The following is a 26953-nucleotide window of genomic DNA, read 5'->3' as shown; positions in this document are numbered from 1 at the left end:
CCTGAATGTGGCGTCCCTTATTTTAATCCTCCAGCCCAGTACCCAGCTGCCCGCTCTCCCTATCATGACCCAGACCCTGCGTCACCCCACCCTGGTTTTCACAACCTCCATCCACACCCTGGAGCTGTCAATACCCACTTGGCATCTCCGTAATCACAGAGATGTCCACCTTCATCCCTTGCAACTATTGGAAGCCAAAGAATGGGAGCAAACCATGCGCTGGGCGTTGGGAAGCACCATAATTACAGGGTTGGGAGGCAGGATGCCTGCGCTGGGGGAGGAGGTGCCTTTCAAACCTGGGATGCAGCTGGGATAATGTCGGCTACAACCCCAGCCTCCCACTCACCCCCCACACCGAAAGCTCCCCCTGGGGCTTCGTTCTTTCCTGGGCACTTCCCTTCCCCCATGGGATCCAGGCATCCTGCTCTCAGCGTGTCCTTCAGGCATGCAGGGGACCTCCAAGCAATGACATCCAAGGAATTCCACCTGGCAGCCACCCAGGATGACTGCAGAAAAGTAAGGACACAGGAGGATATCCTGGTTCCCTCTTCCCACCCAGAGCTGTTTACATCTGCCCTGCCAATGGCTCCAGAAGAAGCTGCCAGGCTCCAGCGAACTCAGCCCCTTCTTCCTCCCTCAGGAATCCACCTATCCCCCTCTAGGACCCCGCCTCCAACTCTATTATACTCGCCTCCTCCCTCCCATTCTCCTTTTGGTCTCAGCTCCTTGATCTAAGCCTCCCAGAGAGACCCCTAGAAGGTTTCCCTCAATGACCTTTCTGCCTGGAAATCTATTAGCCTTTCAGAAGTAACGTGTCCAAAATAAAATTTGATTCCTCCCAGGTTGTTCCCTTCCTGGTCCGCTACCCCACAGTAAGGGACACCACACTATGCAATAGCGTGATCTCGTCTGTTCCCTCCAGGGCTCACGCAGAAACCTTCGTTACTCTCCTTCACCATCCACAGTCCATCCACCTGCAAGCCCCTCCATGCCCTGTCCAAACCCAGCCCATCATCCTGAGCCACCATCTCCCCCAAGCCTCCCCAACACCCTTCTAATTGGCCCTCTTGCTCCCACTCTTTATCCCTCCCCCTCACACAAAGCCTGTCCTCCACCAGCGAAAGCGGTCTTAAAATATACATCAGGCGGGCCTGGCGTGGTGGCTTGCGCCTGTAATCCCAACACTTTGGGAGGCCGAGGAGGGCGGATCACCTGAGGTCGGGAGTTCAAGACCAGCCTGACCAACATGGAGAAACCCCGTCTCTACTAAAAATACAAAAATATTAGCCAGAATGGTGGCACATGCCTGTAATCCCAGCTACTCAAGAGGTTGAGGCAGGAGAATCACGTGAACCCAGGAAGCAGAGGTTGCGGTGAGCTGAGATCACGCCATTGCACTCCAGCCTGGGCAACAAGAGCGAAACTCCGTCTCAAAAAAAAAAAAAAAAAAAAAAATGGCCGGGCACGGTGGCTCACGCCTGTAATCCCAGCACTTTGGGAGGCCGAGGCGGGCGGATCACGAGGTCAGGAGATCGAGACCATCCTGGCTAACATGGTGAAACCCCATCACTACTAAAAATACAAAAAATTAGCCGGGCGAGGTGGCAGGCGCCTGTAGTCCCAGCTACGCGGGAGGCTGAGGTAGGAGAATGGCGTGAACCCCGGGGGACGGAGCCTGCAGTGAGCCAAGATCGCGCCACTGCACTCCAGCCTGGGTGAAAGAGTGAGACTCCGTCTCAAAAAAAAAAAAAAAAAAAAATATATATATATATATATATATATATATATATCAGGCCAGGCGTAGTGGCTCATGCCAGCACTTTGGGAGGCTGACACAGGAGGACCACTTGAGCTCAGGAGTTGTGTGCGCTGCTTCACCTGCAGCAAGACTGTGGGCAACATGTGGGAGGCCTACCTGGGGCTGCTGCAGGCCAAGTACACTGATGGGGATGCCCTGGGTCTGAAGTGCTACAGCCGCTACCTGCTGCTGGCCCACGTGGACCTGATCCGGAAGCTGTTCAATTATGCCCTCCTGGGGAAGTGACCTCGCTAGACCCACCCACCTGCCGCGCTGACCATGGGCAGTCACTGTCTTACCCTGAGTTCACTAAACTGAGATGTCGGGATGCCAGGAGCAATCGCTGACCACAGTGCGTGGATGTGTACCTCATTCTGGAAGGGACCATCCAGTAAGTCCCTCAGGAAAAAAAATGTACACCAAATCATGTTGCATCTTCCCTTTGTTTGGGGAGCGAGGACAGGTTCTCGCTCTCTTAGGCTGGGGTGCAGTGGTGCGATCACAGCTCATTGCAGCCTCAACCTCTTGGGCTCAAACAATCCTCCCAACTCAGCCTCTGGAGTAACTAGGACCATGGGTGCACGCCACCATGCCCTCCAATGTTTTCTATTTTTTATATAGATGGAGTCTCCCGATGTTGGCTGGTCTCGAACTCCTGGGCTCAAGCGATCCGTTCACCTCGGCCTCCCAAAAGAGTGTTGGGATTCAGCTACTCCGGAGGCTGAGGCAGGAGAATTGCTTGAACCTGGGAGGTGGAGGTTGCAGTGAGCTGAGATTGTGCCACTGCACTCCAGCCTGGCAACAAGAGCAAAACTATCTCAAAAAAAAAAAAAAAAAAAAAAAAAAAGTGCTGGGATTACAGGCGGGAGCCACAGCACCTGGCCCCCTTCCCTGTTTTTTTTTTTCTTTTTTTGAGACTGAGTCTCGCTCTGTCACCCAGGCTGGAGTGCAGTGGCATGATCCCGGCTCACTGCAACCTCTGCCTCCCGTGTTCAAGCAATTCTCCTGTGTCAGCCTCCTGAGTAGCTGGGACTACAGGCGCACACCGCCATGCCCGGCTAATTTTTTGTATTTTAGTAGAGATGAAGTTTCACCACGTTGCCCAGGCTGGTCTCAAACTCCTGAACTCAGGTGATCCGCCTGCCTCAGCCTCCCAAAGCATTAGGATTACAGGCATGAGCCACCACACCTGGCCTTCTTCCCCGTTCTTAAAGAAGTACTCCAATGGCTTTCTATTGACTTTCAGTAAAATCCAAACTTGGCCACATCTTGGCCTCGCAGCAGCATCCTTGACCATTCTCTACAGAGCCCTCCTGGCCTCCACAGGAGCCCACTTCAGGCAGGCCTCAGCACAAGGTCCCCTGCTCAGAGGCCTCTCCCCAGAGTCAGTTTCTATCACATCATTGTACTGTACTTTCTCTTCAAGCACTTATTTGAAATGATCTTGTTCATCTGTTTAGGTCCTGTCTGCCCTCTCTCCCACTAAGATGCAGGCTTTCAGGGCCCAGGCGGCCCCCAGGCTAATACAGTGCCCGGCTCTGACATTCCTGTTGAATGAGTGAATGTTTCATCTTCCCCACTCCTGGCATTTATCATCTTCCAGAAGAAGAGTTTTAAAACAAAAATTGAGAATAAAGAAAAGCAGGAGCTTCCCAAACATTTCCAAAGCTGCTTAGGAAAAGGATTTGAAAAGGTGCCACCCATAGAGAGAGCTATGGGTGGGACCACTTCTCACATCTCCAAGAGAGATAGCTGCAGGGAGAATTCCCACAGATTCCCAGAAACAGCATTTCCAAACAATGGCTCCTACTGTAGTCGTCTTTATTTAGAGCAGAATTCAGACTCAGCTGGTATTCCCCAGGGCAACCCCAGGATGGGGAAGGGCTGGTCTGTCCCCACCCACTTCTCCAGGATCCTCCCAGCCCCCAGGCTGGCTTTCCCTCCAGCTGTCAGCTGCTTAACTGCTCATCTGGGGATTGGAGCTGGAGCATCTGTCAAGGTTGTCTCCTTGACAAACAGCTTCCTCTTTGGAAATGGCTTCACTCAGGCCCTGCAGGTCATCGAGCAGGACAGAGAGGGACCCTGGGAAGGAAGATAGCAGGAGATGAGCACCAGACAAGGGAAGGTGCTCGTGGTTACAGAGGAAACAGGGCTGGCACAGGAAATGAGGACTGGGAGAGAGGAGGCTCTTTGGTCCAAGCTGGGCATCGCTAAAAGAGGCTAAGGGCCTCGGAGGATCACAGAGAACAACACTCATCATGCAAGAGTCTGAAGAGGAGATTCCTGAAGTGCGCTCATTTGTCCCTTGTCCCTCTGTGCTTGGTCCAAGACCTTTTATGGACTCCCTGGTGGGCACTGCTGCTGCTACAGGTATGGATGCTGAACACTCTGGAGGCCTGGGGCTGGACACCACAGATTTCTTCTTATCCAGTAGGGAAGGAAGAACTGTCAACAGTCGCTGCTGCTTGTAACGGGAGAGGAGACCCTCTTGCTGCAAGGTGGCCTGGGAAGGAGAGGGTTAAACCTAGCCCGGGTAGAGCTTCCCTCACCATCCTCTTTCCACACCTCTAGCCCAGGAACCAGCCCAGGATGGGCCCTAGTGTCTGCCTGTCTGCCCTCCTGTCTCCTACCAGCATGAGGTTCTTATCCCTCTCTAGCTCCTGCAAGCGCCAGGCCAGTCGCTGCCCCTCCTCCTTCCGGGCCTCCTCCTGCAGACGTCTGAGTTCCTGGCTCCGCTCCTTTTCCTGGGCGGCTCTGCGCTGAATCTGGCGCAAGGAGACCACTACAGAGAGGCCAAGGCAGAGGAGGCAGGTGTGAGTCAGGCCAGAGGCAGCCAGGCACCATGAAGACAGGAACAAACGCTGGGTCACCAACTCTGTGGCTTGGGGACGCTGTTCTGCTCTGTGGATCTGTCTCTTCTGTACAGTTGGAGGGGTGGGCTGATGCTCTAGGAGCCTGGGAATCTGAACCTAAGTATCTTCCTCATCCCTGAACCATCCTGGAGTTCCTCAGGGGAAATCTGAATATGAACTGGGTTAGATTTTGTGCAATTAGTGTTCATTGTCTTAAAGTGTGATGATTGCAGCTATATAGGATAATTTACTGGCTTTGGGAGATGCAGCTGAACAACTTATGTTTACAACTTACTTAGGCGCGGTGGCTCACGCCTGTAATCCCAGCACTTTGGGAGGCCAAGGTGGGCGGATCACAAGGTCAGGAGCTGGAGACCATCCTGGCCAACATGGTGAAATCCCGTCTCTACTAAAAATACAAAAAATTAGCTGGGCATGGTGGTGGGCGCCTGTAATCCCAGCTACTTGGGAGGCTGAGCCAGGAGAATGGCTTGAACCTGTGAGGCAGAAGTCACAGTGAGCCAAGATCATGCCACTGCACTCCAGCTGGTGACAGAGGAAGACTCTGTCTCAAAAAAAAAACAACAAACAAAATAAAACAAAACATTAAATGATTACAACTTAAAGTGATTCAAAAGACGTACAAATATGTGTGTATATAGATAAGAGACCAAATGTGGCAAATGTTAACTGCTATATTTAGTTAGAGAAGATATATTCATTACACAATTCTTTTTTTGACACATGGTCTTTCTCTATTGCCCAGGCTGTAGTGCAGTGGCACAATCTTGGCTCACTGCAGCCTCGACCTCCCAGGTTCATGTGATCTTCCCACATCAGCCTCACAAGTAAGCTTGGGCTACAGGTGCCCACCACCAGGCCTAGCTAATTTTTGTATTTTTTTTTAAGAGATGGGAGTCTATGTTGCCCGGGCTGATCTTGAACTCCTGGGCTCAAGCAATCCTCCTGCCTTGGTCTCCCAAAGTGCTGGGATTACATGTGTAAGCCACCGTGCTGGCCACAATTCTTTTAACTTGTTCAGGTGTGTGAAATTTTTGCTAGGGGGTAATTGCTGGTGTTAGATATCTGGAAGGTGGTGGCCTCTGTGAAGGGGTATGACTGGAAGGGGTACAGGAGGGTCCTGAGCTGGTCATATGCTGTTTCTTTTTGTTTGTTTGTTTTGAGACTGAGTTTTGCTCTCCAGGCTGGAGTGCAGTGGTGTGATCTCAGCTCACTGCAACCTCCACCACCTGGGTTCAAGCCATTCTCTTGCCTCAGTCTCCCAAGTAGCTGGGATTATAGGTGCCCGCCACCACACCCGGCTTATTTTTGTATTTTTAGTAGAGACAGGGTTTTGCCATGTTGTCCAGGCTGGCCTCAAACTCCTGACCTCAGGTGATACACCCCCCTTAGCCTCCCAAAGTGCTGGGATTACAGGCATGAGCCATGGCGACCGGCCATATGCTGTTTCTTAATCTGGTGCTGGCTATGTGGGTGTGTTCACGATGTGATAATTCATCTGTGCTATTCTTGGATACCTTCATTACTTCCTGTAATGAAGCTTTGAACAAACTTTGAGGGGAAGATAATAACCTTATGTCTTAACATTTCCTTCTTCCTGGAAGGCCCTATCCACCCTGGCAAGGCTCACCGGCCTTGGCATGCTCCCTCCGAGCCTCGTTCAGCCTCCTCTCTGTGTCTGAGAGTTGCTCCCGCAGCCGAGTTTCCACTTCAGCCACCTTCTCTTGCAGGGCTGGGGTGAAAGTGCAGACAGGGCATATCAGCAGGAGCTTTGATTCGCAGTTCCCACCCCACCCTCCAAGGGAACACCCCTTTCCCTCTCGACACCTTGCCCATAGAGTTCCTGCTGCTGGGTCAGCTCCTGCCGCAGACTGGCAGCCTCCTCTGTGCTCTCCTGCTGGCCCTGGCGTGCCACCTCCAGCTGCAGCCCCAAGCTAGCCAGGGACTCCTGGGTCTGCTGCAGCTCCTGCTCCAGCTGCTGGGCCACCTTGCTCAGCTGCTGCCGCTCTGCCTCCCCTAAAAGGAGGGGGTACTGGGTCAGGCCTCTCCCAGCACCCTAGACACTGGGTTTTTCCTCATCCTCTCCACCCCCTGGCAACCAGGTGTACCTTGCTCCCGAGCCCGGCCCACCTCCTGCTGGATGAGGCGGGCACTCAGCTGCAGTTCTGCATCCAGGCGGTTCCGTTCTTCCCGCAGCTGCTGCAACTCAAGGCTCATGTCTGTGACTGGTGGTGGTAGGGGACAGCTGGGATGGAGAAAAGAAACAGAGTCAGGAGAAATCACCCAGCTGCCTGACCCCAAAGCCCCCATCCCGCCTCAGTCCTCATGGTTTTGGGGGTCCCAGCAGCCAATGCCCTAAAGCCCCATCCACCCCACCCTAAAGCCCCATCCACCTCAAAGTGCCCAAACTTCACCTCTCCTGGCGCAGCTGAGCAAGCGCAAGCTTTCGAGCAATCAGGCCTGGGAGGGAAAAGGCAGGGAGAAAAAGAGATGAAGTTTGCATGGAAGAAAGTGGGGACAGGGAGTAAGGGAAAAAGATGCAAGGACTGGTGAAAGGAGGAAGGTGAATGGATGTCGGATCAGAGAGAGCTGGGTCAGGAAGAAGAACGTCCGAGCTGGTGGGGTGGGGGCAGGACGTGGCTCGCAGTTGTCCTACGCACCCCGAATGGTGTGGACCTTGCGGACAGCATAGCTGAGTCGGTTGTTGAGGCTGGGAAGCCGGGCGGCAGCCTCTTCCACCTTTGCCATGGTGCTCTCGAGCCAGACCTGAGAGCTGAAGAGGGCACAGGTCACTGATCCTCCATGCCTCCCCTCATTCTCAAAGGACTTGCTGTGCCTTGTATACACAACTCCCTCTAATCCTGTCCTGTTATACAAGTACAGAACGCACAGCTTCCATCAATTATCTAAAGGACCCTTGCCCAAAGAATGCATTAAATGACTATCTTTTTAAGCAACCTGTTAAGCTTATTTCTCACAACCTGTGTTTCGCTCACTATCGTGTATCAAAGAGTAAAGTTATCCTCTCTGGCCAGGGGCAGTGGCTCCTGCCTGTAATCCCAGCACTTTGGGAGGCCGAGGAGGGCGGATCACCTGAAGTCAGGAATTGGAGACTACTCTGGCCAACATGGTGAAACTCTGTCTCTACTAAAAACACAAAAATTAGCTGGGCATGGTGGCTCATGCCTGTAATCCCAGTTACTCCGGAGGCTGAGGCACGAGAATCTCTTGAACCTAGGAGGTGGAGGTTGCAGTGAGCCAAGATCACACCCCTGCCCTCAAGCCTGGGTGACAGAGCCGAGACTCCATCTCAAAAAAACAAAACAAAACAAAGTTATCCTTTCCAAGCCCAAGAGTGTTGATCTAGCACCAGTGACAGGCAGGTCCACATGCTTTACCAGCTGGCTGTGCCAAAAGTAGGACCAACCTGGCTCATGAAAACTGAGCAGCTTAAACAGGCCCCAGGAGGAGGCCAAGGAGTGTCTGGGGCCGGACTAGGGTTTCCTCAGGAGAGTCCAGGTCTGCACACCCACAGAAAAACACGATGATGAAGGCTTGCAGCTGAATCCCCAGCAGCATAGCAAAGTTCACTTTGATCTGGAAATTGTTTGAGTAGATGCTTCCAACACCTACCGCAGCTCTTATTAAAGTCTCCAATTACCTAGAGACAATCTAATAAACCCAGCAACAATCCGAGTTTGGACTGCTTTAAGCCTGGAGGACTTTCGGCAAATGCATCATTACACAGACCATTTCTGTGATCGCCTGGTACCAAAGTCAAACCGGGTCCACAGCACATCTTTCTGTTCTCCTGGAGGTAGGGGTCACCCACAATGGATTGAAGCTGGGTGGTAGGTCATTATAACTAGTTTAATTCCATGCAAGTTTGAAATTTTTCATAATTTTTAAAGCTGAATTAATCCCTAAGGTACAAATCCAAGAGAAGGAAGTGGTGGGCAAGGACTCATCCTGCATCTTAATTTCGCTAAACCAAAAATTATCTTTATCTAAATTAACCCATCAAGAAGAGCCTCACAATAACAATAAACATTTACAAGCCAGGCACTGTGCTAAGAACTACCTGCCGGCTAGGCACAATGGCTCAAGCCTGTAATCCCAGCACTTTGGGAGGCCGAGGTGGGCAGATCACGAGGTCAGAAGTTTGAGACCAGCCTGGCCAACATAATGAAACCCCATCTCTACTAAAAATACAAAAAATTAGCTGGGTGTGGTGGTGTGCGCCTGTAATCCCAGCTACTCAGGAGGCTGAGGCAGAAGAATCGTGTGAACCCGGGAGGCAGAGGTTGCAGTGAGCTGAGATCGTGCCACTGCACTCCAGCCTAGACGACAGTGCGAGACTCTGCCTCAAAAAAAAAAAAAAAAAAAAAAAAAAAAAAAAACTACCTGCCTTGGGTACCTCAATGTCCAAGGCTGAGGGGAAGTCATCACCAGCACAAAGAAACTTTGCTGTTTTCTTTTTTTTTTTTTTTTTTTTTTTGAGACGGAGTCTTGCTCTGTCCCCCAGGCTGGAGTGCAGTGGCGCGATCTCGGCTCACTGCAAGCTCCACCTCCCGGGTTCATGCCATTCTCCTGCCTCAGCCTCCCGAGTAGCTGGGACTACAGGCGCCCGCCAACACGCCCGGCTAATTTTTTGTATTTTTAGTAGAGACGGGGTTTCACCATGTTAGCCAGGATGGTCTCGATCTCCTGACCTCGTGATCCGCCCGCCTCGGCCTCCCAAAGTGCTGGGATTACAGGCTTGAGCCACCGCGCCCGGCAACTTTGCTGTTTTCTTAGAGGTTTTTCCGAAGGTCATACAACAATTGTTGGTAATGAAACAACTAGGAAGTTGGTATGAGAGACAAAGGCTGGCAATTGATTTAGAAGGAAACTAACTGGCTTACATTTTAGATGGAATAGTAAGCAAGTTAAGTATATAGTAAGCAAGTAAGTATATAGCTTTAAATAAATAGACTAGGCCAGGTGCAGTGGCTCACACCTGTAATTCCAGCACTTTGGGAGGCTGAGGTGGGTGGATCTCCTGAGGTCAGGAGTTCAAGACCAGCCTGGCCAACATGGTGAAACCCCGTCTCTACTAAAAATGCAAAAATTAGCCGGGCGTGGTGGAGGAAACTGGTGGAGGATGTCTGTAATCCAGCTACTCGGGAGGCTGAGGCAAGAGAATCACTTGAACCAGGGAGGCGAGGTTGCAGTGAGCCAAGATTGCGCCATTGCACTCCAGCCTGGGTGACAGAGCAAGACTCTGTCTCAAAATAAATAAATAAAGACTAAATTTTTCTCCAGTGAAACAGGAAATGCCTGCAAAATTTTAGAGAAAAAAAGGAAGACGAAGTGTCTACACTCTCCATCCCTGAACAATACTGCAAGTGAAGATCCTCCCGGGTGCTCTATTTAGCTCAAGCCATTACTAGACTAAACTGCAGGAGGAAGCAAGGCCTCACCTCCAGCCAAACATGCAATGGGAAATTCATAACAAGCAATCAGGTGTGAATGCAGATGAGGCTTCCCCAGGAAAAGAAACGAATGCAGGAACATTGATAGAGCTAAATCTGCCCAGCCCTGTAGCCTCCAGTGGCCAGCTTCCCAGCCCCTCTTGCCTGAGGCTCCTCAGCAACAAGGTGCCCAGGAACATGAGGTGGCAGAAACACTACTCCACCCACCCCTCCATCCCTGATACCTGCTGACAGCATTGACCACAAGCCTCAACTGCTCCTCGGCTGAGGCTGTCTGCTGCTGCCACCGATGCCTGGCCTCCTGAGCACGGCTCAGCTCCAACTGCAGGCCCTGGGGAGGATGCAGCAAAGGACAGGGTCCCTCCCTAAGTCCTGGCTGCAGCCCCAGAACAGGGGCTCCCTTGCCCTCCCCGAGTCTCTAGTAGGCTGACACCAACCTTGGCACCCATCTGCTCCACCTCCACCTCTGCGGCTTTGTCCTGCAGGGATTGCTGCAGGATGGCCTGCTCCTGGCTCTGGGATGTCACTTGTTCCTGGAGTGAGGCCACCTGGGGGAGGAGAGGGAGCTGGGAACCCCCCCTAGAGCTAAAAGCTGAGGGGGGCACTGGAAGCAAAGTGGCAGGTGCAGAGATCTCTGCAAGAATGCCATGCAGGGGCTGGGGGGGGGGGGGGCGGGGCGCGGCGCGGCGTGGTGGCTCACGCCTATAATCCCAGCACTTTGGGAGGCCGAGGCAGATGGATCACTTGAGGTCAGGGGTTCAAGATCAGCCTGGCCAACATGGTCAAACCCTGTCTCTACTAAAAATACAAAGATTAGCTGAGCATGGTGGCATGTGCCTGTAATCCCAGCTACTTGGGAGGCTGAGGCAGGAGAATCGCTTGAACCTGAGAGGTGGAGGTTGCAATGAGCTGAGATCAGGCCACTGCACTCCAGCCTGGGCGACAAGAACAAGACTCCTTCTCAAAAAAAAAAAAAAAAAAAAAAAAAGAAAGAAAAGAAAAAGAAGGAATGCCATGCAGGGTGACAGAAGCTTAGGTTCTGAGAATGGAATCTGAGGCCAGTGTTCCATGTTCCACGTTCCATGTGCCCACTGGAAGATGGGAATAGCCCTTGACCCACCCCACAAGACCCACCAACTGACCATGCCACTCTCCTCAGATGCTGTCACCTCCTCAGAGAGGCTGTCTCTGACCATCCTACCTGAGGCTGACTCACCCCAGTCTCTCCATCACATTATCTTTTGAATTTTTCTTACTACTTTCTTTTTTTCTGAGAAAGGATCTCGCTTTGTTACCCAGGCTAGAGTGCAGTGATGGGATCACAGCTCACTGTGGCCTTGACCTCCCAGCCTCAGGTGATCCTCCCACCTCATCCTCCAGAGTAGCTGGGACTACAGGAATGAGCCACCATGCCTGGCTAATTTTTTGTATTTTTAGTAGAGACAGGATTTCACATGTTGCCCAGGCTGGTCTTGAACTCCTGACCTCCAGTGATCCACCTGCCTCGGTCTCCCAAACTGTTCGCATTACTTGGCTGGGCACGGTGGCTCACACCTGTAAATCCCATCACTTTGGGAGGCTGAGGCAGGCGAATCATCTGAGGTCAGGAGTTCGAGACCAAAGTGATCACATTATAGGTGTGAGCCACTGCACCCGGCTTCAATCTTTCTGTATAGCACATATAATTACTCAACATTATCTGTTTACTTGCGTGTTCTGAGTCTCTGCTCTAGAATGCAAGCTCCACACTTCAGTTTTGTTCAGGGCTGTGTGCCCAGCATGTGGCAACCACTCAATAAACATTGGTTGAATGGATGCCACCTTTATGGAAGGAGCAAAGTGCTGGGAGGGAATACCAGGAGAAAAGAGAGTGCAGTGACCTGTCCCTTCAGCTGCTTAACAGAGTCACTGTGTTCCAGCTCCTGGGCCTTTAGCTGCACCATGAGGGCAAACACCTTCTCCCGCCAGCGGTTCAGCAGGGACTGGCACTTCCTGGTAAACTCAGGCTCCAGGGAATCTGAAGGTTGAACCTGAGGAAGAAGGAGTGGGAGAAAAGTGTGGGCTCCTGGGGGAGGACAGGAAGGAGGTGGCATCTTTGTTTCTCCTCTGTCGTGCCTGGGCAACATGAGCTACAGCAAGAGGAATTCACAGGAAGAAGGAGATCTAAGCAGGTTCTGGAGCACATCGACCCTTCCTGCCCACAGGGAGGGAGGCAGGGGGCAGGAGATGCAGGATGCGGCTGAGGGTGAGGGGTCTGGGGGTTGGGCTGTACCTTCCTGGTCAGCTCCTCCTCCTGCAGGGCGAGGATGTGTGTGAGGCTCTGCACCCGCACCTGCAGCAGCTCCGCAGTGGCGTGCAGGCTGTCCCGGTCCTCCTGCAAGTGCTGCGGGCGGAGGGAATCAGCTCCTCTGTAGGGCCTCCATGCCGCCTCGGGTACCACCTTCTCTCCCGGAGGCTGTGCTCTACACGCTCCTCCAAGGGCCGTGCTTGCCTCCCAACCTGATCCCCAAGTCCCCACACAGATAAATTCCTGCACCCTCACCTGCGTGGTTTCCAGAAGCTTCTGTCGCTCCAGTTCCCATGTCTGGCTGTGGACCTCAGAAGGGACTTGTTCCCCAACGTATTTTCTTAGATTCTCAACCAGGGTCACCTGAGCCTCCAAGTCTTCCTGGGTCTTGCTAGGGTTGGGGTGGGAATGGGACAGCCATCAGTGGGGCGCCTTGCAGACCCACCACACCACCAAACTGCTGGGCCCCCGTCGGCGTCTGCCCACCTACCTCAGCTGCTTCCGAAGCAGCTCGGCCTCCCTCTGAGCCTCAGCCAGCTCCTTGGCTTCCCCTGCTCTCCTGGCTTCCAGACTACTCAGAGACTTCTCCAAGCCCTCGGCCTTGCTGGTCAAACTGGAAAGAGCCTCCTCGTGAGCCTGTGTCAAAGAGGACAGCTGCGGAAAGAAGAGGGGGCTCAGCAGAGGCTCGACCCCACATGGAGGTCTTCCTTGTTCCCTTCACTCCCACTTTCTGTGACCTTAGAGAATGACCCAACCAATCACCCAACTGCGCACAGCAAATGGAGAGCTGGCAACTCACTTTCCGCAGCTGCCCCACAACCCATCAGGAGTTCTTGTCCGATCTCCCCCAAAACATATCTTCACCTCTTTCTGTCTCCGTCTCCACTGCCACCATCTTTTACCTGTAAGCTACCCTCATCTTTTGCCTGGGCAACAGCGACCATCTCCTAACTAGTCTTTACAAACCCTCGGTGGCTTCTCACAGCATTCACAACAAAACCCAGGCGTCTCTCCACACCTGCAGGCCAGGGGACCCGGCTTCTGCCTGCCTCCTGAGCTCCAGCCACAGGGAGTCTGCTGAGAACCAGACAGCGGCCCCTCCTTGCTCCACAGACCCCAGGCGATAGCCCCTCCTCAGGGTGGCTTCGCTGAGCCCTCTAATAACCTCCCCCCCAACCCTACTCTGCCCCGTCAGCTGTTCACATCCTCCCGAGCACTTAGCACTGACCATATCTTGCTTATGTGTATGTGTTACTATCTGTCGGACCACACTGGAAGGAAAGCTCCAGGAAAGGAGGAATTTTGTGTCTTTTGCTCATGGCACCTCAAAGGGTTGCAGGGGTGTCAGAGCCACCAAGAGTCATGGGATGGACTGGAAAGGAGGGCAAAGTGGCCACCCTGCTTCCTGGTCTGCCTCCTCTAGCCCTGTCTCCATACAACAATAAAGTTAATTTGGGGGACATAAATGACAAAACTTTTTAGACATAAAATACAAATCTAATCACGTCATTTCCCTGCTTAAAACCTTTCAACATTTGCTTATTACTTGAAAAAACAATTTTTTTCTTTTTGTTTTTTTTGGAGATGGAGTTTCACTTTGTTGCCCAGACTGGAGTGCAATGGCACAATCTCAGCTCACTGCAAACGCTGCCTCCCAGGTTCAAACAATTCTCCTGCCTCACCCTCCCGAGTAGGTGAGATTACAGGCATGAGCCACCATGCCCAGCTAATTTTTGTATTTTTAGTAGAGATGAGGTTTCACCATGTTGGCCAGGCTGGTCTCGAACTCCTGACCTCAAGTGATCCACCTGCCTCAGCTTCCCAAAGTGCTGGGATTACACATGTGAGCAATCATGCCCAGACCAAATTTCTTTAATAAAATAGAAATGGGGGTCTCGCTTTGTTGCCCAGGCTGGTCTCAAACTCCTGGGCTCAAGTGATCCTTCCACCTTGGCCTCCCGAAGTGCTAGGATTGGCCGGGCGTGGTGGCTCATGTTTGTAATCCCAGCACTTTGGGAGGCCGAGGCGGGCGGATCATGAGGTCAGGAGATCGAGACCATCCTGGCTAACACGGTGAACCCCCATCTATACTAAAAATACAAAAAATTAGCCGGGCGTGGTGGCGGGCACCTGTAGTCCCAGCTACTCGGAAGGCTGAGGCAGGAGAATGGTGTGAACCCAGGAGGCGGAGCTTGCAGTGAGCCAAGATCGCGCCACTGCACTCCAGCCTGGGAGATAGGGCGAGACTCCGTCTCAAAAAAAAAAAAAAAAAAACAAACACAACAACAAAAAAAAACCCCCACACACACAAAGTGCTAGGATTACAGGTATGAGCCACCGCGCCCAGCTTGCTCATTGATCTTAATGGAAAGTAGCAAAGTAGCAAGCTCTGAAGTGGCCAAGGCCTTGTGCCCTGGGTCCTGTGCTCTGCAGCACATTCAGCGACCCTCATCTCTGTGCTCCAGCCTTCTGGCCTCCTCCCATCCCTGCCTTCACCTGTTGTCCCACCAAGTGTCTTCCAGCTACCATTGGACCTCACACGCCTCTTCACTGGCCAACTCCTATTCAGCACAAATGGTAGCTTGCTGTTTTTTCAGTCTCACTCTGCTGCCCAGGCTGGAGTGTGATCTCAGCTCACTGCAACCTCTGTCTCCCAGGTTCAAGCAATTCTCCTGCCTCAGCCTCCCAAGAAGCTGGAGGATTATAGGCGCCCACCACCATACCCGGCTAATTTTTGTACCTTTTGTAAAGACTGGTTTTCTTCATGTTGGCCAGGCTGGTCTTGAACTCCTGGCCTCAAGTGATCTGCCCACCTCGGCCTCCCAAAGTGCTGGGATTACAGGCGTGAGCCACTGTGCCCGGCCTAGCTTCTCGTTTCTAAGTTTCTTTCATGAATCTCCTTTGTCCACTTTCTGATTGGATTGCTGGTCTTTCCCTTACCAATTCTAGGCACACATTTTATATTAGGGATATTACCCTTTTCTTGTCATCTGAGCTATAAATATAGCCTTTTTTTTTTTTGCCATTGCTAATGTTCATGTTATAAAGTCAATGGATCAATCTTTTCCTTTACAGCTTCTAGATTTTGGATTTTGACTCACAGGTAGAAAAGACTTGCCTACTTCAAGGTTATAAAGGAATTCTCCGGCTGGGCGCGGTGGCTCACGCTTGTAATCCCAGCACTTTGGGAGGCCGAGGCGGGCGGATCACAAGGTCAGGAGATCGAGACCACGGTGAAACCTCGTCTCTACTAAAAATACAAAAAAAAAAAAAACAGCCGGGGCGTGGTGGCGGGCACCTGTAGTCCCAGCTACTCGGAGAGGCTGAGGCAGGAGAATGGCGTGAACCCGGGAGGCGGAGCTTGCAGTGAGCCGAGATCGCGCCACTGCACTCCAGCCTGGGCTATAGAGCGAGACTCCGTCTCAAAAAAAAAAAAAAAAAAAAAAAAAAAAAGGAATTCTCCCTTGTTTTCTCCCAGTTCCTTTTTTATGTTATTTTATTTTTCGAGACGGTGTCTTGCTCTGTCACCCAGGCTGGAGTGCAATGGCATGATCTCGGCTCACTGCAACCTCCACCTCCCAGGTTCAAGTGATTCTCCTGCCTCGGCCTCCCAAGTAGCTGGGATTACAGGTGCGCACCAGCACACCTGGTGAATTTTTGTATTTTTAGTAAAGATGGGGTTTCGCCATGTTGGCCAGGCTGGTCTTGAACTCCTGACCTTGTGATCTGCCTGCTTCGGCCTCCCAAAATGCTGGGATTACAGGCGTGAGCTACTGCGCCCAGCCCTATGGTTTCATTCCTTGATATGTCAATTGGTTACAGTGGCCTTCCCTGAACCCCAGACTAAGTTAGTGTTCTCTAGTCCTTCTCCTTCAAGGCATTCCTCCTGATTGCAATTAATTATGATTAAATTAAATATGGATGTGTATATCCCCCATGAGGCTGTCGGTTCCATCCACGAAGGCAGGACTTAGGCTAATTTGGTCACTGAGTCTCAGAGATGGCAAAGAGTAAGCACTGAGTTTGCGGACTGAATAATCTCTCTCTCCCGGTCCACCATAGCCCCCTTATACCCACCTTCCTCACTGCCCTCCACAATACCCCTGATGAATTGGTACCTGGAGTAAAGTAGAGAGGCAAACTACTTCCTACTAGAAAGGGAAGCAGGGAGGCCACTTGAGTCTTGGGGGAAAAGTGCAACCTGAATTAAGATCAAAGTACCCAAATTCTCCATCTTTCTAGGCCATGTGTGTTTCTTTTTACCAAAGGTCTCATCACTCCACCACTCACTACCCATGGAGGGTCTTTTCTGCAATACCTGTTCTTTGCTTGGAAGCTACTGCCCAGCTCTCCGTTATGAATTTGAATCCTTTCCACCCCTGCATTCACCTGCTCTTGGTGCAGCCTCTGAACCTCTTCCAGCTCCCGCTGGCTCCCGTCTTCCAAGTTCTTCCGGACAACCTCAGCCCCAGCCAAAGCAGCACGCAGGCCCTCAGCCTCAGCTCGGCCGGCCTTCTCCGCCCGTGCCAGAGCCTCTAGCTCCATGGCCTGGGCCTCTAGCCTCATCTTCTGCTGCAGCGAGGTCTCCCGCAGGAGCCGGACCTCCTCCTCCAGCCGCCGCAGCTCTTGCAGCTGCCGAGCGATCACCTCAGCCTGCTGGCTCAGGGCCTGTGACCCCTCCAGCTCCCAGGACCTTCAAAGACAGGTTAGTGCAGGTGAGACTTGTCTCCAGTGCTGGAAGGATAGTTGAGGGCATAAACATAGCCAGGAGAAGGAAAAGAGGACCCCTCTGCTTCCGTGTGGGGAGGTGAAGGGGGTGCTGAAGCTGGGGTATGGGGATGTCTGCATTGACATCATCATCATTCATCAAAGCCCTATTGAGCATGTTGAGTCCAGTGCCTGGACCCACAGGACCTAAAGTCTGGCTGAGATCATGGAACATGATCTCCCTAGAGAGAGCTACATACAGGCAGATTCAACATCAAATGTGTATATCATTAGGCCACACATTCTTTTTGTTTTTTGGTGGTTTTTTTGTCTTTTTTTTTTTTTTTTTTTTTAGGTCACACATTTTAAGTGGAAAGGTTGGAAGAACACACAGAGACTTCTCAATTCTGATTTAAGGGCAAGAAGTTTGAGGGAGGAATGGGCATAGAGAGGTCATGAGCTTCCAGTATCAATATGGTGAAGCCAGGTGTTAGTTAAAAGGCATTTATTGGCCGGGCGTGGTGGCTCACGCCTGTAATCCTAGCACTTTGGGAGGCCGAGGCGGGTGGATCATGAGGTCAGGAGATCGAGACCATCCTGGTTAACACGGTGAAACCCCGTATCTACTAAAACTATAAAAAACTAGCCAGGCCTGGTGGCAGGCGCCTGTAGTCCCAGCTACTTGGGAGGCCGAGGCAGGAGAATGGCATCAACCCGGGAGGTGGAGCTTGCAGTGAGCCAAGATCTTGCCACTGCACTCCAGCCTAGGCGACAGAGTGAGACTCCATCTCAAAAAAAAAAAAAAGACATTTATTGAGTGTTAGGTATACTTTATGAGGAGTCTGAGAGAACAGTACATAAATAACATAGTGCTAGCCTTTGGAGAAATCATCTACCAATGTCACATGAAGTTTAATCCAGCTTGGAACATGGCTCCTGAGGCAGCTCTCTGAGACCCAGGACTACAAGAGATTGTTGTTGTTGCTGTTTTTAGAGACAGGGTATCACTGTGTCACCCAGGCCTCAATGCAGTGACTGGATCATAGGTCACTGCAGCCTTCAACTCCTGAGCTCAAGCGGTCCTACCACCTTAGCCTCCTGAGTAGCTGGGACTACAAATGCATGCCACCACAGCCAGCTAATTATTTTCTGTGGAGATGGAGTCTCGCTTTGTTGCCCAGGCTGGTCTTGAACTCCTGGGCTCAGGTGATCCTCCTGCGTCAGCTCCCAATATGCTAGGATTGTAAGTGTTAGCCACCATATCTGGCTCTTTCTTTCCTTTTTTTTTTTAGTAGCAGGGATCTGTAGGCTAGGGAAATTAAGTGACTTGCCAAATGTCCTCTAGCTGGTAGCCAACCTAGAAATAAGAGTCTCTTGTCTCCTGACACCCAGTCTAGTATTCCTTCTTCATCATGCTGCTGCTTCTAATGTAATCCTACTCTGGAGCAAAATGGCAGAATGATATCCCAGTACATCTGGGAAAAGACACATGAAACAACAAGAATAAGGATGTTTACAGACAATACGACAGCACGGCCAGCTCCCACAGCACGTCCTCTGTAAAGGCTTTCTTCCATCAGAATGAACCCACACTGCCACAGTGCTGGGTCTCTACTTCTAGTTTGCACTTCTTCATCTTGCCTCATACTATGCTTTACCATCAGCTGGTGGTCAATCTATCTCCCCTCTTAGGATTTTAGATTCCTTATTAATTACAAATTTAAGTCAGGATTTGTCTTATTCACTATTGTTATCCTCATCCCTAGCACCTAGCACACTGCTTTATTATTTATGCACTGTAGGAACTAATAATTGCTTACATAAAAATGAGTACGTTCTGGAAACTAGGGCCAAAATAGGGTAAGGAGTTTATTCCAGTAAGGAAGGGTCACTAGCAAGCAAGCCTGAGAAAACGGCGTGGATGGATCCCTACCTGCCTCTCCGTCCTGGCTCCTGCCTGTCACCGGGAAGATCCCGCTCCCACATGGTCACTCGAGGTCTCTGGGTGTCTGGCCGCCTCTCTGAGACATCTTGATGGCCTGGGGGTTGGACCAGGGGAATGTCTGAGAGCCAGGTGGGAGCTATTCTTGGCAGAGTTGAAAGGGGCCGAGCTTGAAAGTGGGAGGGGGGAATCAGCCCAGTGGAACCTGAAGAATTATAAAAACAAAGATGGTCAGTTTCCCAGGCAGAGACAACCACCACTCCCCTTGTCTGGTCCCACTGACCTGAAGGTGGAAACATCTCCACATTATTTGAAGGCTCATAGATTCTGTCTCCAGCCATCTATGTTCCCCTGGACAACAGGAGAAACAAAGACACTCCAATTCAATTTTCAGGCCACCTTCCAAAGAGAAAGCCCCTACAATAACAAAGTCATAATCCTTTAATTACAGCCAGGTCCACCCGATGCTCAGCTCTTTTCCTACTTCCCCAAAGAAGTAGGAGATACCCCAAATTCACTTGCTTGTCTCAACCTGGTTCCTCATGGAACCCAAGCAACTAACTATCAAGTGGAGCGGATTTACTGAAAGAGACAGACTGAGAGGGGCTCTGAGGCTTTACTCATACTTTCAGGATTCTGGGCAGTGCCTTTACCCTCATCCTTAAGTTTCTATGGTCCCTGCTGCTCCTGGCCAGAGGTGAGAAAGGAGGTACACAGTGCAGGGGTCTTCAGCGCCATCTCCAGAGTTCTCTCCATGGCTCAGCAAGGCCTGAGGGAAGCCCATCCAGACACCACCAGGCCATGCCTCTTGGGTCCTTCCCTGTTAAAGTGCTGGCCCAAGGCCTGGCCCCAGTTGAATGTGGCCACATTCAGGGCTAGACCCTCCCCAAGACCTTGGGAATCCAGGCAGCCTAGATCCCCAGGCAGAAAAGCCAGCGTCCTGACATCTCATTCAAATCTTTCCTGCGGCTGTTCTCTCAGCTTCTCTCTACTATCCCCTCAGCTTCCATGCCTGCCGCCCGCCTCCTCTTTCTCGAGTCCTAACACATAGTGGGCACTTTAAGATCTTCCTCCCACCCTCCCACCCTCATTAATCTATTTTTTACCCGAATCTGGGTTCCCTACTCCCGTCCCTTTTTACAACCTAATCTACTTTTTTCTGAAGGAATTATTCTGGTCCTCACCCTCACCCCCATCTCTCAATAGCCTGCTCTCGCCCCCTGTACGCTAGCCGGCTCTACTCTCCCCTCAATGCTCCCCTAGATACCCGAGGCTTCACCCAGTTGGCCCTTGAGTTCTAAGGCTGTTGTGATCTCCTCATCTGTCCCTTCACCTGGCCCCTGTACCCCCTTCCCTTTTGGACCCCTTGAACCCTCTCTGCACCCCCGCTCAGCCCCTTCCCGCCCCCAACCGACTCTTCCCGAACGTCCCTTACCAACCGCGAGAGCCCCCTACTGCGCTTTGGCCACACCCCCTACGCCTCGCTCCCGGCCCCGCCTCTGCCCCTGGCCGCGCCTGCGTAAGGCGGGCGCCCTAAAGTCTTGTTTCACTCTGTAGGAAGGAGGGGGAAAGGTGTACGCAGGCGCAGTGGCGTCTAAATCTGGGCCCACTAAATGCGTCGGAGCATCTCCGCGCCCAGGCGGCTCCTCCTCACTGCGGGAACCCGGGAAAACTTGTGAACTAATCAGAAAAAGCGGAAGGCGGGAGATCTTGGGGCGCCGTCCAATGGCGCGGAAGAGGACAAATGAGCTGGCCAATCGGGAACGGCACGGGGGGCGGGCTCGCTCGGCGCGAAGTTCGGGCCCGGGAATTCCGAAGGAGGGGTAGGCACTGCCCGCGCGCCGAGGCCGCGCCCCTCCTGGCCCCGGCTTCTTGGCTGTCAAACAGCTGCAGCAGCGTCGGCTCCGGCCGAGGAGCCCAAGGGGTCCCGGGACCCGCCGCACAGGCTGGCACTGCTTGAAGAGGAGGCTACTCGGAGACTGCGCCGCGCGGGTAGATCCGAAACGGGGCTGGGGCCGAGAGGGAAAAGGCCGGGTATGCCTTGCATGATCGCGGAGAGCTCCTTCCTGTTTTTATCCCACCTAGAGAAGCCGGGAAGTAGGGGCTTAGGTCCAATTTGTTGGAGTACTTAAGGACTCGTTTGCACTTCCTTTTGGGGGATGACAGTGGATTCATTGCCTTCGGAGGTTCAAACTAGTTATGAGTGAGGTATTGGCCAGAAGATCGGGGTGCAGGCAAGCGGGAGTGCTCTATTAGGATAAGCAAGTTTGACAGGAAGAAGCTGCTCTTCTCCGAATTACACAGAGGTGATGTGTTTGTATTGTACGTAGACGTGTGTATAACAGGACCTCCTTCCCCGCGCCCCGCCACCCCGACACACACAGGAGCTGCCTAAAGTATCCTTGCCTTGCAGATTGGAGGCTCCCCAAATATTTTGCGACCTGAAGATCCAGCTCAAGTGAGGTGCCGTAGGACGTGTTCCTGAGTTTGCATTGCACGGAGACCTTCCTGGAATTTTTCATTTGCAAGTCGGCTTAACAACCGATTTTGCATTGAGTCCTAGGCTGCTTGCACTCTGAATTTGGGCTATTCAGCTAGTGTGCTCAAAGTTGAAACCGCATACAGCACAACTCAAGTTTGCATCAGACTGGGAAGCGAACTTAAGCCAGCGGTGCGTGGCCCAGGAGTGGGAAAGGAAATGGATGCCTAAAGTGGAAGAGGTGGTGCAAAGGGGGCACCGCCCATGCTGCCCTGCTTCCAACTGCTGCGCATAGGGGGCGGCAGGGGCGGTGATCTCTACACCTTCCACCCCCCCGCCGGGGCTGGCTGCACCTATCGCTTGGGCCACAGGGCCGACCTGTGTGATGTGGCTCTGCGGCCCCAGCAGGAGCCTGGCCTCATCTCTGGGATCCACGCCGAACTGCATGCCGAGCCCCGGGGTGATGACTGGAGGGTCAGCCTGGAAGACCACAGCAGCCAAGGTGAGCATTAAGTAGGACAAAGGTGGTTGAAGCTCCAGGCTGGAATGAGTAAGGTCTCCACAAGACCCTGCTGCCTGCCTCCCATACTCCCATCAGATTGGATGGATGGTCGTGGTCCAGACTTTCATCCTCCCACCAGAAGTGTGCACAGTCGGAAGCTCTCTGCCAGACTGACCCTTTTTGGTCCCGTTTAGCTCATACAGGACCTGGGGTATCATCAGAAAGATGTCATAGTGGGGATGTTCTGAGGCCACTAGAGGCCAAATTTAGACTTGATTCTGTTTCCAGCTTTGCTGAGGCACTCTGTTCCTGGGTTAGGGCAGTTCTATATTGAATAATGTTTTTAATAATCTGGGCATGTGTCTTTCTCCCTGACTTGAGGCAATTTGCCTCAGAAAGCCTAGATTCACATTTGAGTTCTGCCACTGCCTCTTGGTAAAGTCAGCTGTAGGAGTGTTGTGGTTATTAGACTATAGTAGCCAACATTCATCTAGTGCTTACTGTTATGAGCCAGGCACTATTTTAAGTGTATTGAATGTAAGTGGTACTAATATTATCCTCATTTACAGTAAAGGAAAATGAGGCACAAAGAGGTTAAGGAACTTGTCCAGGGCTGGGCGTGGTGGCTCACACCTGTAATCCAGCACTTTGGGAGGCTAAGTCAGGGTGGATCACTTGAGCTCAGGAGTTCGAGACCAGCCTGGGCAACATGGTGAAAACCTGTCTCTACCAAAAAATTAATTTTTTTAAAAAAGGCTGGGCGCAGTGGCTCACGCCTGTAATCCCAGCACTTTGGGAGGCCAAGATGGGCGGATCATGAGGTCAGGAGTTCGAGACCAGCCTGACCAACATGTTGAAACCCCATCTCTACTGAAAAAAAAAATACAAAAATTAGCCAGGTGTGGTGGCATGCACCTGTAACCCCAGCTACTCAGGAGGCTGAAGCAGGAGAATCACTTGAACCCGGGAGGCGGAGGTTGCAGTGAGCTGAGATCGCGCCACTGCACTCCAGCTTGGGCGACAGAGAGAGACTCCATCTCAAACAAACAAAAAGCTTGCCCAGAGTCACATAGCTGGTAAGTGGTAGAGCTAGGATCTGAACGAGCTGGAGCTGGGGGAGAGTGAGGATGTTTGAAAATTGGACCTTAGGGTGGGGCACGGTGGCTCATGCCTGTAATCCCAGCACTTTGAGAGGCTGAGGCGGGCAGATCAGGAGGTCAGGAGTATGAGACCAGCCTGGCCAACATGGTAAAACCCTGTCTCTGCTAAAAATAAAAAAATTAGCCGGACGTGGTGGCACATGCCTGTAATCCCAGCTACTCAGCAGGCTGAGGCAGGAGAATTGCTTGAACCTGGGAGGCGGAGTGCAGTGAGCTGAGATTGCACTACTGCACTCCAGCCGGGGCAATAGAGCAAGACTCCATCTCAAAAAAAAAAAAAAAAGAAGAAAGAAAGAAAATTGGACCTTAGGCGAGTGAGGGCAGGGATCCTTTGTAGGAAAGCACAAGAAACACAAACTTGTTCCTAGCTGACAAGGAGCGTGCTGCCTGGTACCTGTCACCTGCTGAGGGTGTGAGGGAGAATCTGATAACAGTTTCATGTTCTTCCCCAGAAATCATACAGATTTCTCCACTCCTGACTCTGGTCATTTCTGTTTTTGTCCTCCGTATTTGCCTGGTGCCCCACCATCAACAGGTACTTTGGTCAATAATGTCCGACTCCCAAGAGGTCACAGGCTGGAATTGAGTGATGGAGACCTCCTGACCTTTGGCCCTGAAGGGCCCCCAGGAACCAGCCCCTCAGAGTTCTACTTCATGTTCCAACAAGTACGAGTCAAGCCTCAGGACTTTGCTGCCATTACCATCCCACGGTCTAGGGGAGAAGGCCGGGTTGGGGCTGGTTTCCGGCCTATGCTGCCCTCCCAGGGGGCTCCACAGCGGCCTCTCAGCACCCTCTCGCCTGCCCCCAAGGCCACACTGATCCTGAACTCCATAGGCAGCCTCAGCAAGCTCCAGCCCCAGCCCCTCACCTTCTCCCCTAGTTGGGGTGGACCAAAGGGCCTGCCTGTTCCCACCCCACCTGGGGAAGTGGGGACCACGCCTTCTGCTCCACCCCAACGCAATCGGAGGAAATCTGTTCACCGAGTGTTGGCGGAACTGGACGATGAGAGTGAGCCTCCTGAGAACCCGCCACCGGTCCTTATGGAGCCCAGGAAGAAACTCCGTGTAGACAAAGCCCCACTGGCTCCCACTGGGTAAGTGGAGTCCTCACTTGGCCCTCTCAGTGTTTTACTGCTTTTCGATTCCTTGTATCCCTAGGCTGTGAGGAGGTCCCCCTGCCTGGGGGATGGGCACGGGAGGTAGAATAGATGGAATGGCAAGACCTGGGTTAGCTCTGATAGGAAAAGAAAAATATGTGCAGGAGAACATGAGAGGTGGGGTGGGGCAGTGCTTATAAAACAACCGGAGTGAGCATGTCCTGCTTTTTACATTCACAGGGCTTTAACCCCATTCTTCTAGTGCCTAAGGATGGGGAACTTCCAGGCTCACACTAGAGGTTTTTATGCCCACCCTATGTTTTTAAGGACAGAGTCCAGGCTCACCTTAGTTCTCAGACCACTGTGCCTCGATGGCCTCACCCTATGACCAGCCATAGGGTGGCAAGGTCTAGGCCTTCTCCTACAGGTTTCCGGTGACCCTTGTGTCTGTGTCACTTCCTTCAGAAATCGACGTGGCCGTCCTCGGAAGTACCCAGTGAGCGCTCCCATGGCTCCACCTGCAGTTGGGGGCGGGGAGCCCTGTGCAGCTCCTTGTTGCTGCCTGCCCCAGGAAGAGACAGTGGCCTGGGTTCAGTGTGATGGCTGTGACGTCTGGTTCCATGTGGCCTGTGTTGGCTGCAGCATCCAGGCTGCCAGGGAGGCCGACTTCCGATGCCCAGGGTGCCGGGCTGGCATCCAGACCTAAGGTCCACCACCAAGGCACCATCAGACACACCTGCCCATGAATAGACACAGCAGCGAGCAAATGGGTCTGATAAATAACCCCCCTTCCCTTCCCTCCCCAGGAGGGAATGACTACAGGGAAGAAGGGTGGATTGATGTGGACTCATTCAGGGCCTGGAGCAGACCCTGGTGGCCAAGGTGACAGAAGAGATGGTTTCCTGCCAAAGATATTGCCATCTCCAGGAAATTGCCAGTGAGCTGGAAGTTCCCACTGTTACAAGCTATAAGGCCATGTTGCCATGGACACCAGAATATCTGTAGTCAGAGCACCTATCAGTTGCAAAAGCCATGCCTGCACCCGATGGAAAAATGTAAGAGGGAGTTAAGGTTCTTGGTGGCATCACCCAAGGCATTCTGGGAAAACCTAGGGCCTGGCCCCAAAACTTCCCTACTCTGTGGCCAGTCCTGCTGCCAACAAAATCGTAGTGACCTGGCTTTTCACAGCTTTGCTTTTATTTCCAAGTCAAGGACAAGCAGCTTCATTACTCCTGGGCATTTACTCTTCTTGTGGGTCTGTGATATTCCTTGCTTTCCAGGGAGAATGTGCTTGGCAAGGTCTGGAGAACTAATTCAGAATCTTAGGGGAAGGGAAGAGATGGAAATACAGACCTGCTTACTGGAAAGGTGCAAATATATGGGTTGAGCTGGAGGTAGGAATACAGGTAATTAAGGTTTCTAGTTTAAGGGAAAACAGATCTATTGCCATTTAAATAAGGTAACTGGGATTTGGTTAAGTTCACAAAGATAACAGAAGATTTATTTACAGGCTTCACCCGTACCATCAGGGCAAGAGAAAGTCTGGTAAACCAGCTATAGCAGTTTACCAGTGTGATGGCTGTGACACAGCTCCACTCCATGGGTGGACACAGCAGAGGGCAACTGGGCTGGCCTGGTCCAGTGTGAATCAAACCGCTTAACCCACACATGGTACCTGTGATTTTCTTTTGTGAGCCTTACACCAAGCCAAACTATTGTCAAAGCATCATTTCTATAGAAATAAAGCCTTATCTTGACCTGTTCTATTACAACCTGCCACATCCACCCTTTCCTACCTAGATTTAATGAGCCCAAGTTTTTTTACATGGAAGAAATGACTCTGGGGCAAAGACCCCTAATGAACTAGTGGCAGAGCCAGGAATAAGACTTGAGTAACGGCTGGGCGCGGTGGCTCACGCCTGTAATCCTAGCACTTTGGGAGGCCAAGGCGGGCGGATCACGAGGTTAGGAGATCGAGACCATCCTAACTAACACAGTGAAACCCCGTCTCTACTAAAAATACAAAAAATTAGCCGGGCATGGTGGTGGGTGCCTGTAGTCCCAGCTACTCGGGAGGCTGAGGCAGGAGAATGGCTTGAACCCGGGAGGCGGAGCTTGCAGTGAGCCGAGATTGCGCCACTGCACTCCCGCCTGGGCGACAGAGCGAGACTCTATCTCAAAAAAAAAAAAGACTTGAGTAACTAATGAGTCACTTATGGGCAGAGTATGCAAAAACCTTAAGTGGAAACCAAATAGACCCTGGTATCAAGAAAGCACAAAGTATTAATAGAAGTTTCTGGTTGGGGTGATCTAGGTTCAACAGAAATAAGATGATTTCTAAGTATAAAGCCATTTAAGAATTCCAGAGTAGGGTGGGAAAGCAAAAAACCAGCTCTGAACAGGTAACAGCTACATGGTGGCTGAGTCTATGGGCAGAAGTTCTTGCATCACAGGCTTTTGGGAACTAGGCTATCGCACGGCCCTGTACAAATAAACTTGGCTGCAATCCCAGCTCTCCCTCTGACGTTGTGTGACCTTAAGGAGTTTAAATGGCACCTTGGTTTCGGGGTCACTTTGTATGAGCATTGGATATTCCCATCCCCACCTCAGTAACTGAAGGACAAACCAAGATAA

At 51.9% G+C, this 26953-nt stretch overlaps 3 protein-coding genes across 53 annotated transcripts; 2 read left to right on the top strand and 1 right to left on the bottom strand.

Annotated features, from left to right (window-relative positions):
* Positions 1–502: 502 nt before the first annotated feature.
* Positions 503–2044, top strand: LOC129473148 (DNA-directed RNA polymerases I, II, and III subunit RPABC5-like). The gene is made up of 2 exons (XM_055263394.2): positions 503–516; positions 1858–2044. The coding sequence occupies exons 1-2, from the start codon at positions 503–505 to the stop codon at positions 2042–2044; spliced, it is 201 nt and encodes a 66-aa protein (XP_055119369.2).
* Positions 2045–3602: 1558 nt separating this feature from the next.
* CCHCR1 (coiled-coil alpha-helical rod protein 1) lies at positions 3603–20731 on the bottom strand. Of its 50 annotated transcripts, none has more exons than XM_063632517.1 (19): positions 20517–20616; positions 19735–19850; positions 19365–19432; positions 19073–19178; positions 16822–17125; positions 12923–13086; positions 12688–12823; positions 12418–12528; positions 12026–12175; positions 10583–10693; positions 10370–10476; positions 7332–7444; positions 7086–7131; positions 6780–6916; positions 6499–6687; positions 6302–6403; positions 4429–4580; positions 4130–4301; positions 3603–3880 (listed from the first exon to the last, which is right to left on the bottom strand). In XM_063632517.1, the coding sequence occupies exons 3-19, from the start codon at positions 19420–19422 to the stop codon at positions 3756–3758; spliced, it is 2283 nt and encodes a 760-aa protein (XP_063488587.1). In that variant the 5' UTR covers positions 19423–19432; positions 19735–19850; positions 20517–20616; the 3' UTR covers positions 3603–3755. The 50 variants fall into 50 exon arrangements, with proteins under 50 accessions (XP_063488587.1, XP_063488575.1, XP_063488579.1 ...); XM_063632505.1 differs by having other exon boundaries at positions 19073–19286; positions 19735–19924; positions 20517–20602; XM_063632509.1 differs by having other exon boundaries at positions 19073–19286; positions 19365–19498; positions 20517–20602.
* Positions 20630–26091, top strand: TCF19 (transcription factor 19). 2 transcript variants are annotated; one of them, XM_055262859.2, is made up of 4 exons: positions 20630–21073; positions 21495–22062; positions 23758–24316; positions 24785–26091. In XM_055262859.2, exons 2-4 carry the CDS (start codon positions 21825–21827, stop codon positions 25023–25025), a joined length of 1038 nt encoding a protein of 345 aa, XP_055118834.2. In that variant the 5' UTR covers positions 20630–21073; positions 21495–21824; the 3' UTR covers positions 25026–26091. The 2 variants fall into 2 exon arrangements, with proteins under 2 accessions (XP_055118834.2, XP_063488627.1); XM_063632557.1 differs by having other exon boundaries at positions 20846–21115.
* Positions 26092–26953: the final 862 nt, after the last annotated feature.

The sequence above is a fragment of the Symphalangus syndactylus genome, chromosome 23 (assembly GCF_028878055.3).
Source record: "Symphalangus syndactylus isolate Jambi chromosome 23, NHGRI_mSymSyn1-v2.1_pri, whole genome shotgun sequence".
Taxonomy (NCBI): Eukaryota; Metazoa; Chordata; class Mammalia; order Primates; family Hylobatidae; genus Symphalangus; species Symphalangus syndactylus.
This window is presented reverse-complemented; position numbering and strand designations above follow the sequence as displayed.

Coding starts and splice junctions, on each gene's coding strand:
- CCHCR1 (XM_063632487.1), bottom strand. CDS start 19,422: ATGGCTGGAGACAGAATCTATGAGCCTTCAAATAATGTGGAGATGTTT. Junction 12,176..12,417: donor AGGAGGAGCTGACCAGGAAG/GTACAGCCCAAC, acceptor CTTCTTCCTCAG/GTTCAACCTTCAGATTCCCT. Junction 6,917..7,085: donor GCTCAGCTGCGCCAGGAGAG/GTGAAGTTTGGG, acceptor TCTCCATCCCAG/CTGTCCCCTACCACCACCAG.
- TCF19 (XM_055262859.2), top strand. CDS start 21,825: ATGCTGCCCTGCTTCCAACTGCTGCGCATAGGGGGCGGCAGGGGCGGT. Junction 22,063..23,757: donor GGAAGACCACAGCAGCCAAG/GTGAGCATTAAG, acceptor CACCATCAACAG/GTACTTTGGTCAATAATGTC. Junction 24,317..24,784: donor GCCCCACTGGCTCCCACTGG/GTAAGTGGAGTC, acceptor CACTTCCTTCAG/AAATCGACGTGGCCGTCCTC.